Source organism: Hippocampus guttulatus, chromosome 5 (assembly GCF_054856545.1).
Source record: "Hippocampus guttulatus isolate MCC_2025c chromosome 5, RoL_Hgut_1.0, whole genome shotgun sequence".
Classification (NCBI taxonomy): domain Eukaryota; kingdom Metazoa; phylum Chordata; class Actinopteri; order Syngnathiformes; family Syngnathidae; genus Hippocampus; species Hippocampus guttulatus.
Genome location: NC_141265.1, coordinates 7439500 through 7454294, shown reverse-complemented (window position 1 = coordinate 7454294; position 14795 = coordinate 7439500). Strand labels below are relative to the sequence as shown.

The 14795-nt window shown below is 42.4% G+C and overlaps 2 protein-coding genes across 14 annotated transcripts in view; both read left to right on the top strand.

Moving 5' to 3' along the window:
• Positions 1-8739, top strand: part of ank1a (ankyrin 1, erythrocytic a) — an 84851-nt gene extending 76112 nt beyond the window's left edge. For 11 of the 13 annotated variants that reach the window (XM_086111824.1, XM_086111826.1, XM_086111828.1 and 8 more), the window contains 4 exons: positions 1650-1733; positions 2044-2190; positions 3481-3582; positions 5884-8739. In XM_086111824.1, coding sequence (XP_085967950.1) covers positions 1650-1733; positions 2044-2190; positions 3481-3555 — 306 coding nt within the window. In that variant the 3' untranslated portion in view covers positions 3556-3582; positions 5884-8739. Of the gene's footprint in view, positions 1-1649; positions 1734-2043; positions 2191-3480; positions 3583-5883 lie in introns of those variants that run through there. The other 2 variants (XM_086111816.1, XR_015100971.1) reach the window with 2 other exon arrangements.
• Positions 8740-9564: 825 nt separating this feature from the next.
• LOC147204861 (eukaryotic translation initiation factor 4E-binding protein 2-like) lies at positions 9565-13393 on the top strand. The gene is made up of 3 exons (XM_086112325.1): positions 9565-10020; positions 12561-12749; positions 12904-13393. The coding sequence occupies exons 1-3, from the start codon at positions 9885-9887 to the stop codon at positions 12933-12935; spliced, it is 357 nt and encodes a 118-aa protein (XP_085968451.1). The 5' UTR covers positions 9565-9884; the 3' UTR covers positions 12936-13393.
• Positions 13394-14795: the final 1402 nt, after the last annotated feature.

Below are 14795 nucleotides of genomic sequence, written 5' to 3'. Positions count from 1 at the left end.
CCGTGCGCTCGATCCTCACCTACGTCCACGCTCAGCTTGACCATGAGCTTGGCGAGGGGGAGGGCGTGGCTGACGAAGAGGAGAATGTCACCACCAGGGTTGTTCGCAGGAGAGTCATCCTCAAGGTACTTCAGGAAGGGAGGACAGGAACATTAGCTGCACTGTTTGACTTTACTGTAAAGAGGAATTTGATTTATTTTTTCTGCGGAACTCTCCTTTCAGTTATATTACGTTAAATGTATTTTTGAACTAATGCTTTGGACCACACGTAGTCGTGGGATCCCATAATGAACAAAAGTGTTCGTTTCTGATGAAGCTGTGACATTTCTATCGTTGTCATTGCTTTGGTCGGAGCTAACCTTATTTTAAGCAGATTGTTTTGTAGAACAGCTGTTATGTCCAGTGGGATACGCTGTGGTTGCTGATAAATCATCATTTTGTTTTTCAGAAGGAAAAACTAATAATGCTCTGCAATTAGTAGCAAATTGACATATTTTGCTGTTGCACAGGAAATTTGAAAACGGTTCATCTAACCGCTTTGAAGTGTTGCCAAAAGGAATAACATGTAGGTCATGCTTTTGGGGTGATTATCTGCACTTACCGGTACCTTTTTTTGCTTAATTGTTTAGTTTTTGTTTTTGACAGTATTTTAGTCAGAAGTCAGGTGAAGTGTTTGCACACAGGGGCCAATCTACATGCTTAGTTAAAGAAGAACTTTACAAGTGATCTGATTGCAAATGCATAAAGAATGTTTTCAGTAAAGGACATTTTATTCTTACGTATGAATTAAAATCATTATTCTCACTCTCTCAAGTAACCAACATGGCAGAGAAGTCATTGTTTATCATACCATCCACAGTCTGGTCTCATACACACAGAGTATATCAATCTTGCACACACACTCATAATACAAGCAGGAGCAACACTAAAAGTAAAACTAAAAGTTTAGCATTGTGAAACATGAGGAGTTTTTGTGCCATTGTGCATATTTAGATATGATTTGAATGAAGGCGCCATCAATCACAGTATGAAAAAATGGCATCGGCCATCGGTGACAAGTGACCATTCTGATTGGCTGCCGGATCAATGCAAGAGATCGACATAGACTGCGAGATGGTAAACAAAAGCAAATCAACAGGGAAAAAAAGGCATTCATCATTTAAACTCAGCCAAAGGTTGCTTTTTCTTTCGACTTGTTCCTGCTTGTATTCTGAGTGTACAGTATTGGGAAAGGTTCCATATATGTGTACCTCTTGACTGCGGATGGTGTGATGAACAATGACTTATTTGTTTCAGCGGGGCTTAAAATCATGTGAGTGATGTGTGCCCACGGCCACCCCTGAGTGAGGTGTTGTGTCACCCTGGCCACCCCACCGACATTTTCTTTTTTTGGCTACGCCCTTGTTTGAAGTCTGAACTTTGACTGTTGATAATTCTGAACATTGGTTACTGTCTACGTTAAATTTGGTGATCGTGGATGTTACTTTTTTCGCAAGCTGCAAGCAGATCATCGTCAGTATAATGCAGTTCCTTGAAGGACAAATCTGTTCACGCAAATGTCATCCACCCTTTTTTACTGTGCAATTTCTCCTGAATGTTTTAGTCTACCAAAGGTAGCAATTGTATGTTGATCACTTCCCTGTCCACAGGGGGATGAAATGGAAGATCTTCCTGGGGAACAGGTCAGCGAGGAACAGTTTATGGACGAGCATGGAAACATGATCACTAAAAAGGTCAGACACTTGTCATTGTTCTGTTATGGAGTATAAGCATTTTATTGGGCAACCAACAATAGTAGGCATCTTCAAAGTGAAGCTAAATCACGACAAAGCAGTAGAGCGTGGTGATCAGACCGGTCAGAAAACAAAGCATTTTTAAAATTATTATCATCAATTATTTATTTGGGGATTTACTAGTATTCTAATGATTGCTTTGTAGCGGATTAAGGGAGTATGTCAAAATGGGGCGTCTTTACGCGAATCTGAATATGAAACTCTGAAACTCTCTGCGGCCCACTCCCAACTCCACCTTTGTATGCGTCAGATTGTGCGAAAGGTCGTGCGCAGAGGAAAGGGCGAGGATGGCGTTCAGGACGTGAGCGTGGACGGCTCTCTGCAGGACGCCAACGAGCTGGAGGTGGACGCCGAGCAGTTCATGAGTTACGCCATCCTGGGCCGGGAAAGCAGCAAGGTGGGCTTCTGATCTGCAGCCAGTTGTCTCACCATTACCACCCCGTCCCACCTCCCCCTACTTTTAGCCCAGATGGACCGATTTACATCAGATGATTCAGTCATCTGATGCGACGCTTTGATTGACATCATGTATCTTGGTGAGGCTTGAGCTCCTGGATCAGGGTCGCATCAAGATCACCAAGAAGCTTAACATGCATGAGCTTCACTCTTTGATGATGATGATGATAATTGTCAAGCAGTAGAGAAGAGGCGTGCGATGTCTGGTGGAACCTCCAAAGTTGAACACAATCCAGGAAGATGCACGTTGAACTCCATTTTGATTTTTTTTTCCCATCCACCCGTTTTGTGTAGCACCTGTCCTCAGCTGGACTCTGGGAAACCCTGTGCAGTCCTTGCCGCAAGCATTTACAGGGCACAAATGCCCGTTAAGACTCACATTCACACCTGTGAGCTATTTGGAGCCTTCATATGCACGTTTATGAAAAACTCGACTGCCCTGATTTTTTTTTCTAATGGCTAATAAAAAGAAATAAATGCATGTTTTGTTGTACTAAATAGGTCGTCGTCACACTTTTCCTTTCTTTCATTTACCACCACTTGGGCTTCCATGATGGCATCGAAAAGGTGTTTGTTTGTTTTTAACAGTAAATGTCATGTCAATTTAATCATCTCGCCACATTTTTGAGATTCGTCACTGTACCCGTTTTCTTTTAACATGTGAAGTATATTTTTCCCAATCATTTCACTCGAATTTCGTGTCGTGCCACATTTTGAGCGTTCACCTTCGGAGGTTCCCCTGTGATCTCTGCATGGAAGTGAAGCAAAAAATGCTCAGCCGCTGTCATTACTGCCAGCTAGAATCCTCACAGGTCACCAGTCACACAATTCAAGTTTCCAGCTATTGTAACAATCGCTAAACTGCACCTACCTCACACGTTTGTCCTGTTTGTTGACAAATGCTTCATGAATGTGTGACATTTAAAGTCTGTGGTACTTCAATTGAGACTGCGTGCTCTGTCGCTCCACCCTTCATCTGTCCAGTCCACATAGTGGATGGCTCTTATCTACAGTTGCCAGCCTTGCCTGCCTGTCGATATATTTATATATATGTATATCATTTCTTTGTTCCCCCCTTGTTTCCCTCTTTCTTCACCTCTGACTTTTATTTATTCTGTCCATCCTCTTCTTTTTTTTTGCCTCCCTGGTTTCCCTCAACATTTCACCTCACTGATATTCCCTCCCGCCTTTCGTTCCGCCCCTGTCATCCCATCTCTTCCTTCGACTGTAGCCCGATACTGTGGATACTGTGAAGAAAGGTGCTCAGATAGTGAAATGTGCCAGCCTGCGGAGAGTTAAGCAGTGAGGCAGTCTGAGCGCTGCTTTCCCGCAGGTACGGGACTCACCCACAGTGCGCCTCGTTATGACCTGTGCTGGGAGAGAGCATTTAATCCACTCTCCTCCTGAATTAAATGCCACTGAATGTACCTTTAACTTCAACACTAATCCTATATTGCAATGTGATGCTGGCACAGCAAAACCAAAAGGTGACTAGCTTTACCAGAATTATTATTTTTGATGAACAGCGATTTGTTTGGGTTTGAGTATACTCACTGGACATTTTATTAGGCATGCCTGCACAAACTAATGAAATCCGATATAAGTAGTCATGTAGATCCAACATTATACCTGCAGAGGGAGAGAGAGAGAGAGAGAGCAAGATAGGGAGGGTATCTTTTTATGTTGGATTAATGTATTGTGCATGTGCATTTGATGTAGTGTCCTGTGAATGGGGATTAAGGTTGGGCGAAAGAAAACGAATTATGTGTGAGAAAGAGAATTACTCTTGAATTCAGAGCATTTTTTTAATGGAGATGTGTGGGTCTCAGCGGTGCCTGTAAACAGTCAGATGCTAATGGTTCGAAACAAAACAGCATGAGGTTTCCATCAGACAAAGCTTTTGGGAATAATGTGTTAGATATACTGTACACAGAGAGCGAGTGAAAAAGTGAACAAATCTGTTTTCAGCGAAAACCCAACAAATGTTGCTAGGTAACAAGTGGCAACGTAAGACGGCTGCCCTCTGGCTTTGGCCATGAGGGGCCAATTGTTAGCCCATGACAAATAAGTCCCAAACGTGTGCATATGTTAGCGGCTAGCAAGCATAGCTAAACTCACTTGAAAGACTTCAACGTGCACCGAGCCGAGTCACACACACGCTTTCATATAAAGTCTGTGTGAATCCAGTATGCTGTTTCCTCGTATCGACACAATCTATTGATTTCCTTTGAAAACAATTTTAAATCGACATATTTCCTCTGCACAGATGGCTGCAGTTGGATCGTAGAAATATAGATCAATACGTTTATGTTGCGGATGAATCATGACACTTGCTAAATAGAAATTAGCCATATTTAATAATATTGCCAATACTTCTATCCGTTCTGCTGTTTCCTCTTTTACAACGTCAAAATGGCTGCTGTGAAAAAGGTCATCTCAACAACAAAGCTAGTGTTAGACCTCGATTTTCGCTCAACGCTTGGCTTTGCACTGAGTTTGAAACAAATTACCGGTAACTGATTCATGTTCATCAGCATACTCACATCAGGGCAAATGTTTTGTTTTTCATGTTTGGTGTGACCAGTTGAGCAAAAGAAATAAGGTTGTTGTTATCAAGGTTGAAGTGACCATGCTTGTGTGCACCCATGCGCGCGCCCGAGTGTGTATATGTGTGCATGGAGATGTCTGTGTGGTAGCGTGCCGTACTTGCCCTTTCCTACAGTGGGGCCATTACATTCCTCAGGTTGTTGGTATTTCAAGTAAATGACAGCTGAATGTGAAGCAAGCTCTGCCAGCGCCTTCCTGCTTGCTCCATGTTGTAAACAGGATATCCAATACAATGGCGCTGGGGAGGTGGAGGACAGATAAATGTCAACTGTGGTCAAATTTATTTCACAAGACTACTTGTACAGTCAACCGCTGCCTCGTCACAAATTTTGGGGAGAACTTACCCTCCATTTTTTTTTTTAAAGAAAAACTCACCTATTCACTGTTTTTCTGCTCAGGTCAAAGCAATAACAGAATTGCTTTGGTAACATCTGGTGGTAGCTTGTTGCAAATGAACTTTTGAAGGAAGCTGAAGAGCTTCATTTAGACAAAAGTAGTCCTTGTGGAACCGATTGGCAATTACAGGCACAGAGGTGCCTTGAGACGCAAGTGACCCAACGTGAGTTTTTCGAGATTTTGAACCGTCGTTTGGCTGATTAGTATTATTGTTGGTATTGGCGCTGTTAGCTTTTAAGAAAATGGAAGGCTTTTAGGTGCGCCTCTTAGTGCGGAAAATACAGTAAAAGTGTATTTAAGTATGTCTAATTGTATTATCATGACACACTTTGACAAAGTACAGTTTCATCGAGTGTTATTTTCATTCTTCAGAAATGCATTCATTCAACGTTTTTGGCAGGGTGGCTGCAACAATTTCCATGAGTTGTAAGTGTGATCACAGAACAAATAACACTCATATCTCAAGGCAGTACCGAAGAGTATAAATCTATTCACGGCAGGGATGCAGCGGTTGACTGTCCATGTTGTTTTCCCCAAAGGCTCACCATAGATGGCCAACGTTGTCATCAATAGCGGTCTGTCGAAAATGGTGATTGTGCGAAATGAGCTAAATGTGTTCCTCTGTCCTCAGAGTTCTCTGCAGGAGTTGAGCCCATCCCCAAAAACATCCTACATGGACACATGACCAGCAGCAGATGACACAAACTGAAGAACACTCACAAACAAGCAAACAAAAAAAAAATGGCAAAGGAAACAAATGGCACCAAGTCACTGCTTTCGCACATTCTGGAAGGGTAATCGTAGTTTTTAACAACAATTTTTTATTATTAAAAAAAACAACAACATGAGTACAAACTACTAAAGTAGAAGCATGATTTCCTATAAAACAAAACGGACAAAAAAGTAGCACCGCAGACTTCCTGTTGTCTGTCAGCATGAGCGACTGCTGCCGCATGGCCTGTGTTTAAATGCAAATACCGATGGTGGATGGGGAAGGGGAGGATCGGGGCGACAGGGTCGATTCGGCTATGTGGATACAGTTATGCAATATGGGGTATTGTACGTGTAATCCAACCGGGAAACATTGATCTAACTTTTCACAAAATGGGAGCGATAACAGCTACAGGCGTCGAGGTGACCTATGACCTCTCCTCCAACAAAAAGCAGAAATTGGAAGCTTAGCAGTGCTACAACCATCACCTAAGGATGTGTGTCTTGTACATATTACGGTATGCACTTAACTGCGGTGTTGCATTGTTGTTTAACATCTTCCTGATGCTGTTACGGTATTCCTCCCTTTTCTTCTCCCTCTCAATCTGAACCTATAATCACTTATGATATTATATAGACTGTATCTTTGTGTGGACAGCAACATACAAATGTGATCTGCCGTTTTTTCCCCATGCTCTCCACGTGCTTTTTTCGCCTCTGACTTGACACACAGAGGGTCCATTTACTGTTACAATGTGTAGTGTGCTTGGGAGTGAAGGAGGCCGTGTGCGAACCTTCGCGCCATTAAACACTGTAAATGGCAGATAACCAGGAGGAGTTACGTCACAATTTTCTTCCACTCGTGAGGTTTGTGTTCATCCGTAGAAGCCAAAATGCAACTTCTGCGTCCCTCTAAACAATGTAGCGTTAGAGTACTGCCCACCTCCGGAATCCCTGACGGTCTCCAAAGTCACCCCCCGCCCCCCTCCATCCATGAGGGAAAAAGGCATGTCCCGTATTTTGCTGAGGGTCGTCCATGTGTTGAGCTCTCATGTTTGTCTCCTTGGCTTTGCGTGGACATATTGCAGAGCCGGCCAGCAACCACTGTGAAGAGAGACTGAGCCACAACTGTGAGCCCACCCTCGCTCAAGCGTGTTTAGTTTTCATTGTGTCTCATGCTGAGGAAGCAATAAGCACACTAATAAAAGAACACGGAGAGAGGATTCCGGGGGTCGCAGTCGGGATTTCAGTCTGTGGGTCGCAGCTTTACTCCATTCAGAAATGATGTCAGCACATTAGAATTGCACATTTTGATCACTTTGCCTCTTTGAGAAACTATTATTTTAAAGAGGTCATTTATTTGAGATCACGGTCCTAATTACGGAAAATGTCCTCATGCTGATGGTTTGTCAGCAAAGTGCTTACTGTTTTGTTGGTCACCGTCAAAGCTAATTCCCAAGTTGAATGATTGATTGACCTCGGTAAATGTACCATTTCACATCACTTAATTACAGTAAGGCTTTTCTTCATTGGATTGTGTTGACTACCTGTTCTTAGTCTCACAAAAAGTTGCAATAAACATGGATGTATGATGTTTTTTTTGTTTGTTTTTAGCAGCCACAGATGAATGTAAAGTCTTGGTAATACTGTAAATGTTATGTGTTGATGCAGTGACTATGCTAATAGTAGATGAGACGTATACTGTACGCTCCGTATTTGCTGTCGATCATCACCCTCATTGCAAACATATGTTAGACTAATTTCAATGAAGCCACCAACTTTTTCTTTGTTTTGTTTTGTTTTTTGTTTTTACATCCAACCATCATTCACAATATTTTTTTTCTATTCGATGCATTTCACTACACTAATGAGGTAAAGAGAACGCGTGTAATGCTGTACTTTCCCTTATGTTTTGCTCAGAAGGTCTTTGTTTTTGAAGCAGGGGCTGTTACTGATGTCAGGGTTGGGGTTGGGGATCTATTAAAGACATTAGATGGGTGCAAATAAAAAAATCTCGAATGGCTCCAATGGTTAGATGATGACAAGTATTTTCCCTCAACGCAGCCCACCCCCCAATGCGCTCCCCCACGCCTTACCCTATACTCTCCAGTATATTCTTTCAAAGGCTTCCACATGGCGACATGCTGAATGTGGAGGAGTCTTGCTATGTGCACGCAGAGGGATGCTTTTTCACTGATGAAGAGACGACTGAAGTGACGGCATGCACCAATCCATGCAAAAACATTTCCATTGCAAAAATTAGGGAAGACATGTACTGTATATTCCTTTTAGAATGGATGGATATTAACGCAATAGCATATTACTCAATACTAAGGAATGCAAATGCACACATGCACAGAAAATGTTTTTAACATAAAAGGCTATATATATATATATATATATATATATATATATATATAATATGAGAGAATATGAGAGAATATATATTTACTTAGAATGCTATGCACCTCTCCGTGTCAACTGGGATTCTAGTTATGTTATGGATGTACTTTTAGCATCAAACCTTCAGATGTAGCTACAAAGAGACTGTTGACTTCTGGGTAATGCCTGCACCTGAAGATGAATAAGGGTCTCGCGGGTATTTGAACTTGTTTTGTTTGCATTTTTTTATTATTGTTATGGGGAATCAAACATGAATTTTAAGTCGACATGTTCAAAAAAAACTTTCAATCCAATCAAATCCAAGAACATCTGTTGACGACCTTCTCTGTACACCAGCTCAACATTTACAAAATTAATAAAGAAATGCAATGTGTTTGTGTGTGTTTTCTTTCTGATGAGACACATCATGCAGCTCTACCTTACACCTGATCTATAACATCATAATGATGAAAAACAATGGTTTGTTTAGTTTATGAACAGAAGTCCAATATCTGAACACCACTTGGGTTCTGATACTGTTGTTCCTTCCAATCACACTCCTCCAAGTCTCACTGTTGTTTTCCGTGTGAGCATTGAAGCAGAATGAGGGAGTCCCTTGCGGGAGCGTTCACTAGCTTCTCTCCAGGCACTTCAAGAAGGATGGGAACTTTGAACTGCTGTTTGAGCACATCCATCAACCACAGTCAGGGGAAAAAGACTGGGAGGGAGGCTACGCGCTCATCCACAGGGATGAACCCCAATGTACAGACACTGATCCGGAAGGCAAAAGTATCGTGCCTCTCACTGTGTCCAACTCCAGATTGGAAGAGAATCCTCTCACGATGACTGGTACCAGAGCCTAAGTACTGTATATCTCGTCGGAACTGCTACACTCTGTACACTCTCTCAAGCTCCTTCCAAGTCAGAGAGGTGACTTTCCATGTCCCTGTCGAGCCAGTTTCTGTCGCCTTTGCTTCAGTCTATATATTCAGTCTTTGGGTCTGTTTATTCAAATATGATTACATTTTTTAAAGGGGGACTCAAACAAAAATGCCGGCAATAGCTCAAGGTTTTTAAAAGTAAAGGTAGTTTGCAATTTTGGCATTTTAGCAAGTCAATGCACATAAGTGTTTATTCAAACTGAGTGCAGGAATGGCTTTTTGGCCGCTTGGGGGCGGTGAAGGCTCACCGTGTCCACGTGTGGATGTTACTTAGCTTCCCTGTGTGGCTGTTTTAGTGGTTTTGTTTTTTTGTGAGTGCGTGTGTGCGTGCAAGTGAGGGGACGTGTTCAGGTCCTTTTAACAAAGAACCTGAACCACCCGTGTGTGTGCGCATTTCAGTGAAATGTGACTTTTTTTCCATACGTATTCTAATTATTTGCACTTAAAGATATCCGGTATTTATTTGTGTTTATGCGAGAATACTCGTATCCGAGGCACAGCGTGGTGGCGGATACTCAATTGTCCTGGTCTACTTGAGCTAAAACAGATTTTAGTTAGCGCTATCCCATTGATATTGCAAACGTCTTATTTGGAGAACATGTCCACCGACTGCCAGTCGAGCAATGCAACGGCCATCCCGTCGAGCAGGATGGTGGCCATCCACGATGCTGAGCACATGCCCCAAGATTACTCCACTACTCCCGGGGGCACCGCTTTCAGCACCACTCCTGGTGGTACGTACATTTATTCGTCAACACCTTAATGAATGTTCCCCGCGAGCGTGGATATGGATGTTGCAGACATAGGATCGAAGAGCCTTCCTACCATTGTCGCAAGCTATGCTAATGCTAGTTGCTAAGGTTCATGGATAGAGCGTCGTTTATGGGACGAAGTGGTTGGAATTGAGCAGCAAACTTTTAATAGTTTTTTTTTACTTTTATTCTCTTTTTGAACGCGTAACTACAAAAGCCAAAGTTATGTCCTACTAAACTGTGCAAGTAGGAGAGTATCAGTCGAAGAGAAAAGAAAACTGGCAGTAGTAAGAAAATTTGTTTTTTTTTATCTTGTCTTTAAGTAATGTGAAAATGATACAGTGGATTTGTTATCTTGATAGTGCATGGGCTGTATCGATTACCCGACCCTGTGCTTGTGACGTCACTTCCGGTCACTATGTTGTCTGGAGGAATGTGCCATCAACAATTTCACTACGCAAGGAAAATAATTCTGTCTACTCATCCATTCTCTGTACACACTATTATTAATTATTACTATTGTTGCTTATATAATTTTTGGAATTGTTTAAACACAAACGTCAGCTTTAAGACTAACCTTTACCCATTTCTTAGTTGTACTTCAAAAACTTCAACTCCCTAGCCATGAATAAATGTAAGAAAGCAAATTTAAAATAACTTTGTAAAGGTAATTGGTGAGTTCTTATTCAGTCTGTGTTTATTCCATCCATCAACTCACTATACTGCTTATCATCAGGTCACAAGTCCCAGCTTACTTTTGGCTAGAGGTGGGTACACCGTGGTCTGGTTACTCACCGCCTGTCGCAAGGCCCATATAGAGTCACATTCTCATACAATTTGCACTCTTTGATTAACCTACCGAATGTGTTTTTGGAATGAGGGAGAAAGCCAAAGTACCCATAGAAAACTTGCCCAAACACAGGGAGAACATACAAACTCCACACTTGAACGCTGGAGCAGATATTCCAGCCCCAAGCTTCAAAACTATAAGGCGCAAATCATGAGTGCACATTGCTGCCTCTTTCTTTTCTATCAGTCAATCAATTCATCTTTTTATTGATTACATTATTTTGCTTGTTTATGTTGACATCATAAATTGAGAGACTTCCAAGGGCTTCTGACTTCTGGTATTCCGTTGTAGATATCAACACAGTGCTATAGCTCAGTGGGCCCCAAGCTTTTTTGTGTCACGAACCGGTCGAGACAAGTACATTTTGTTTGCGCACCGGCAACCCTCGCCAATTTTAAAGCACTGCTACTGACAACAAAGATAATTATAGAGTAATTCAACGTTTTATCAACATTCTACTGCACAACAAAATAAAATAACACAGTGAACTACTGAGAAATGGACCAATAGAAAAAATAAATACCCCTGAGAATGTAAGTATTATCATTTATGAAGTTACGATCCTACATGGGGCGTTAGCATCATTGCTACTTGCAAGATTACAAAAGACGACATGATTGATTGCTGCATCCTGTGGCTGCTGGCTACTTGTTAGCAACTAAACTGCTAATGTTAACGTGGTCAGGCTGTGCAAACTCTGCTCGCATTTTCATGCTTTCCTCTTGATCACTTGGGTGCTCCTTGTTCAAATGATTCAGCGGATTTCTTACATTGTCTTGTGTTTGACGACATAGCACGCACAACAGCTTCCTCCTCCGCGTCACTCTAGCGAGACCACTAGGGTAGGAACTTCTCTCGTCAAAATAGCTTCATCTTTGGAAGTCATGGTTGCCCTTCATTTGGTCAGTTTATTATTATTGCTTTCTGTGTACTGTTTCTTCTTTCATTTCTTGGCAGATTCTGTTTATTTCAACTTGCAAACCAATGTTAGAAGGACTCAGATTGGCCAGAGTCGCGCACATTTCCGCCTGTCTGATGGACAAAATATGCTTGCAGGTCTGTCTTAGTGCAGGTCGAGGCCCGGTACCAGTTTGCTGACTGATGGTTGAAGACCTCTGCTATAGATGCTGTCAATATGCATTGTACCTTATCAACATGGAGCAAATGCATCTTGTGGTTCAGCAATATCAGAGCAAGCTTGCCAAAAAAATTGGTTGGCCACAAAATCTACTGTCCCATTTGTATGTGCACTGTTTTATCCAGCAAGCCACCTCAATCACAGAGAAACTTAACTCTGGGAGAAAGATTTGTTGTTTTTCCACACCTCGTGGAGGAGAACGAATATTAATGGCCTGTCTACGTGTTGCAGCACCGTTTGTGTTGCTTAAATGGTAACACCATTGCCACCCAGATGTTAATTGTTAGAACATGCGTATGTGGTTTCCTATCCTATGTTAGCATTCAGGTAGCTGCAGGTTCTATGTTTGCTTTCAATGGACAATGTGAAATTCTCTTTGTTTTATGTTTAGTTTGACAGTAACCTTCAACTGCGAGTGGCGATGGGGAGAGGATAAAATGCAATAGAAAAAGGTTCAATGGATCAAAACAGGCTCTTAAGAGGACTCTTTTTATCAAGTGTTTTTGAATGAATATTTGTGTTTCAATACTAAAGGTACCAGGATTATCTATGACCGAAAGTTCCTGCTGGGGTGTCGCAGCTCTCCTCTGGCCAAGACCCCTCCGCGATGCCTTCCAGACATTCCCGGTGTGACAAGTCCCCCCTCCGCAGGAACCAATGAGAAGAAGGCCAGCGATGGAGAACTACTAAACAACAGCGCTGCAGCTGCAAGCAACACCACTGGTATGTTCAAGAGAACTGCGATATGTACTTCAATTTGACAAAAAGTTCACTGGACTCTTCAAAACAACTGTAGTATAATTTGTGTATTAATTTCTTTACACGAGTTCCTGCGCGCACAGAATAACAAACTGCCTGTGTTTATGTGTGTTTTAAGGTGATGATGCACAGTTTGAAATGGACATCTGAGTGGTCTTGGTGCCATGTGAATCGTACCAACAAGATGCTGTGAAAAGAGGCCCCGGGCTACCATCATGTCCAGCTGCCTGTTTCCTGAAGGTGGATGATTTTCAGTCACCCCACGCCCCCACACCCAGAGCAAATCTGTGATCGAACCTCAATCAGTCTTAAGGCTGAAAAAAGTGTGCCTTACTCTAAGTTGAAAATGTACACTTACCAACAAGCCTGCTCAGCATATTGTAAACGATGAGACAATCAGAATGAAAGGGACTATTTCCCAATAATATGTCCTGCAAAATATGCAGTTATTTCCACACACGCGTTCACATTTCATACTTTCAGTCTTGAAATGTGCGAGATGTCATTTGAGGCTTAAATCCGGGTTCATTTCCAAAAGAGTGCCATTTTGAATCTGATCTGTCCTTTTGTGAGAGTCACGACATTAAAGAAAATACAATTGAATTCCACATTTTTGTCTGCATTGTACATTTGTGTGTGCTTGTGATTTAACAATCTGCCTTTGCTTCACTTCATTGGTCGCAATACCCAATGGGGCCAGACCAACTCCAAGGGGCAACACACGTTTACATTTGCTCGCTTAAGTATTTTTCAGAAATAAAGACTACCTCCGTTTGACCTTGAGCTTATCTTTGTTTTATTTCTACACAGTAGGAGGTCATTTTTATTATTATTATTAGAACTTCAGATGGGTTTGGGAGAATGCAAGGTCTCCTGCACACAAGTCATATCAGCAGAATTCCTCAAAGAGCGTACCACCAACTGATAAGCTCATTCAGCAGCCCGCGCGCAGAAGAAAAGGTCAATATACACAAAGGCAACTCCCACAGCCACCATGTCAGCATAAAATATGGCCTCAAACATTTAGAACATGATTTGAACACTTGAAACTATACGAGTATTTCAGCCGGAACTGGGGCGTTTCTGATAAAGCACAAAACACACGTTTATTTAAAGATACCTTGCGTGACTGACAAAAACAATCCACACACAGTCAGTGGTTAGATGACTCTCTGTCTACTTGTGTTGCTGCATGTGAGGTGTGGATTGGACAGTTTCGTGTGATCACTTCCAGTCTATCCTGTCCTCCTTCCATGGTAGCCTCCGCATCCAGACGCTTGTGCTGGCCCCCGCCGCCCCCGCATTGGCCTGCTGGCCTCAACTCTCTCCTTGTCACCTCTGCTTCCTGACACCCCCTCGTCTAAACAAACAAATGCTACTGCTTTTCTTCCTCGCCACATTGATCCAGCGCAGCCAGCATGTGTGATCACAATCCACAAAAGAGGCTGGAGATGCCTACTAAGGACTGATGATGGTGATGTGACCCCAGCATACAATTCACAGGAGGATGAAGAAACAGATTAGGATCTCTGTGCTGGTTAAGCAAGTTACACTGAAGAAAGAGTTCATCCACTGCAGTGTGGTGTGTATTGCATGTGCGTTTGCTGAAACTCAAATATTTCCATCCAGCAGTTTTCTATGCCCGGGTGGAGAAAGGGCATGTTTAATCAGAAAACCACCCAGTCAGCAAAATTGGTCTGGCCCAGCTCTGGGGCAGACACGGCACGTACACTCGGCCCACATACCTCAATGAATGACGTTCCTGCAGTGGCCCACGTCTGGCATCCATGATGTGGGCCGCATTCGGCCCAGATCTGAGCCGCATTGTAAAACCATATCTGGCCCGACGCTGGGCCAGAACAGGTTCCTGATATCAGCCTGAATTCAACCTCAACTAAGCCACATCTTTCATGACCCATATTTGACCCACATTAAAAAAAGTCTCAAAAACGACTGTTATAAAAATATGTTTATTTTCATAATTTGTGAACCTCACATATAACTCCACAT

Bases quoted from the DNA above. Each gene is read 5' to 3' on its own strand.
- LOC147204861 (XM_086112325.1), top strand. From the start codon at position 9,885: ATGTCCACCGACTGCCAGTCGAGCAATGCAACGGCCATCCCGTCGAGC. The intron at 10,021-12,560 runs GTACGTACATTT...TCAATACTAAAG, and splicing joins TTTCAGCACCACTCCTGGTG to GTACCAGGATTATCTATGAC. The intron at 12,750-12,903 runs GTATGTTCAAGA...GTGTGTTTTAAG, and splicing joins AGCTGCAAGCAACACCACTG to GTGATGATGCACAGTTTGAA.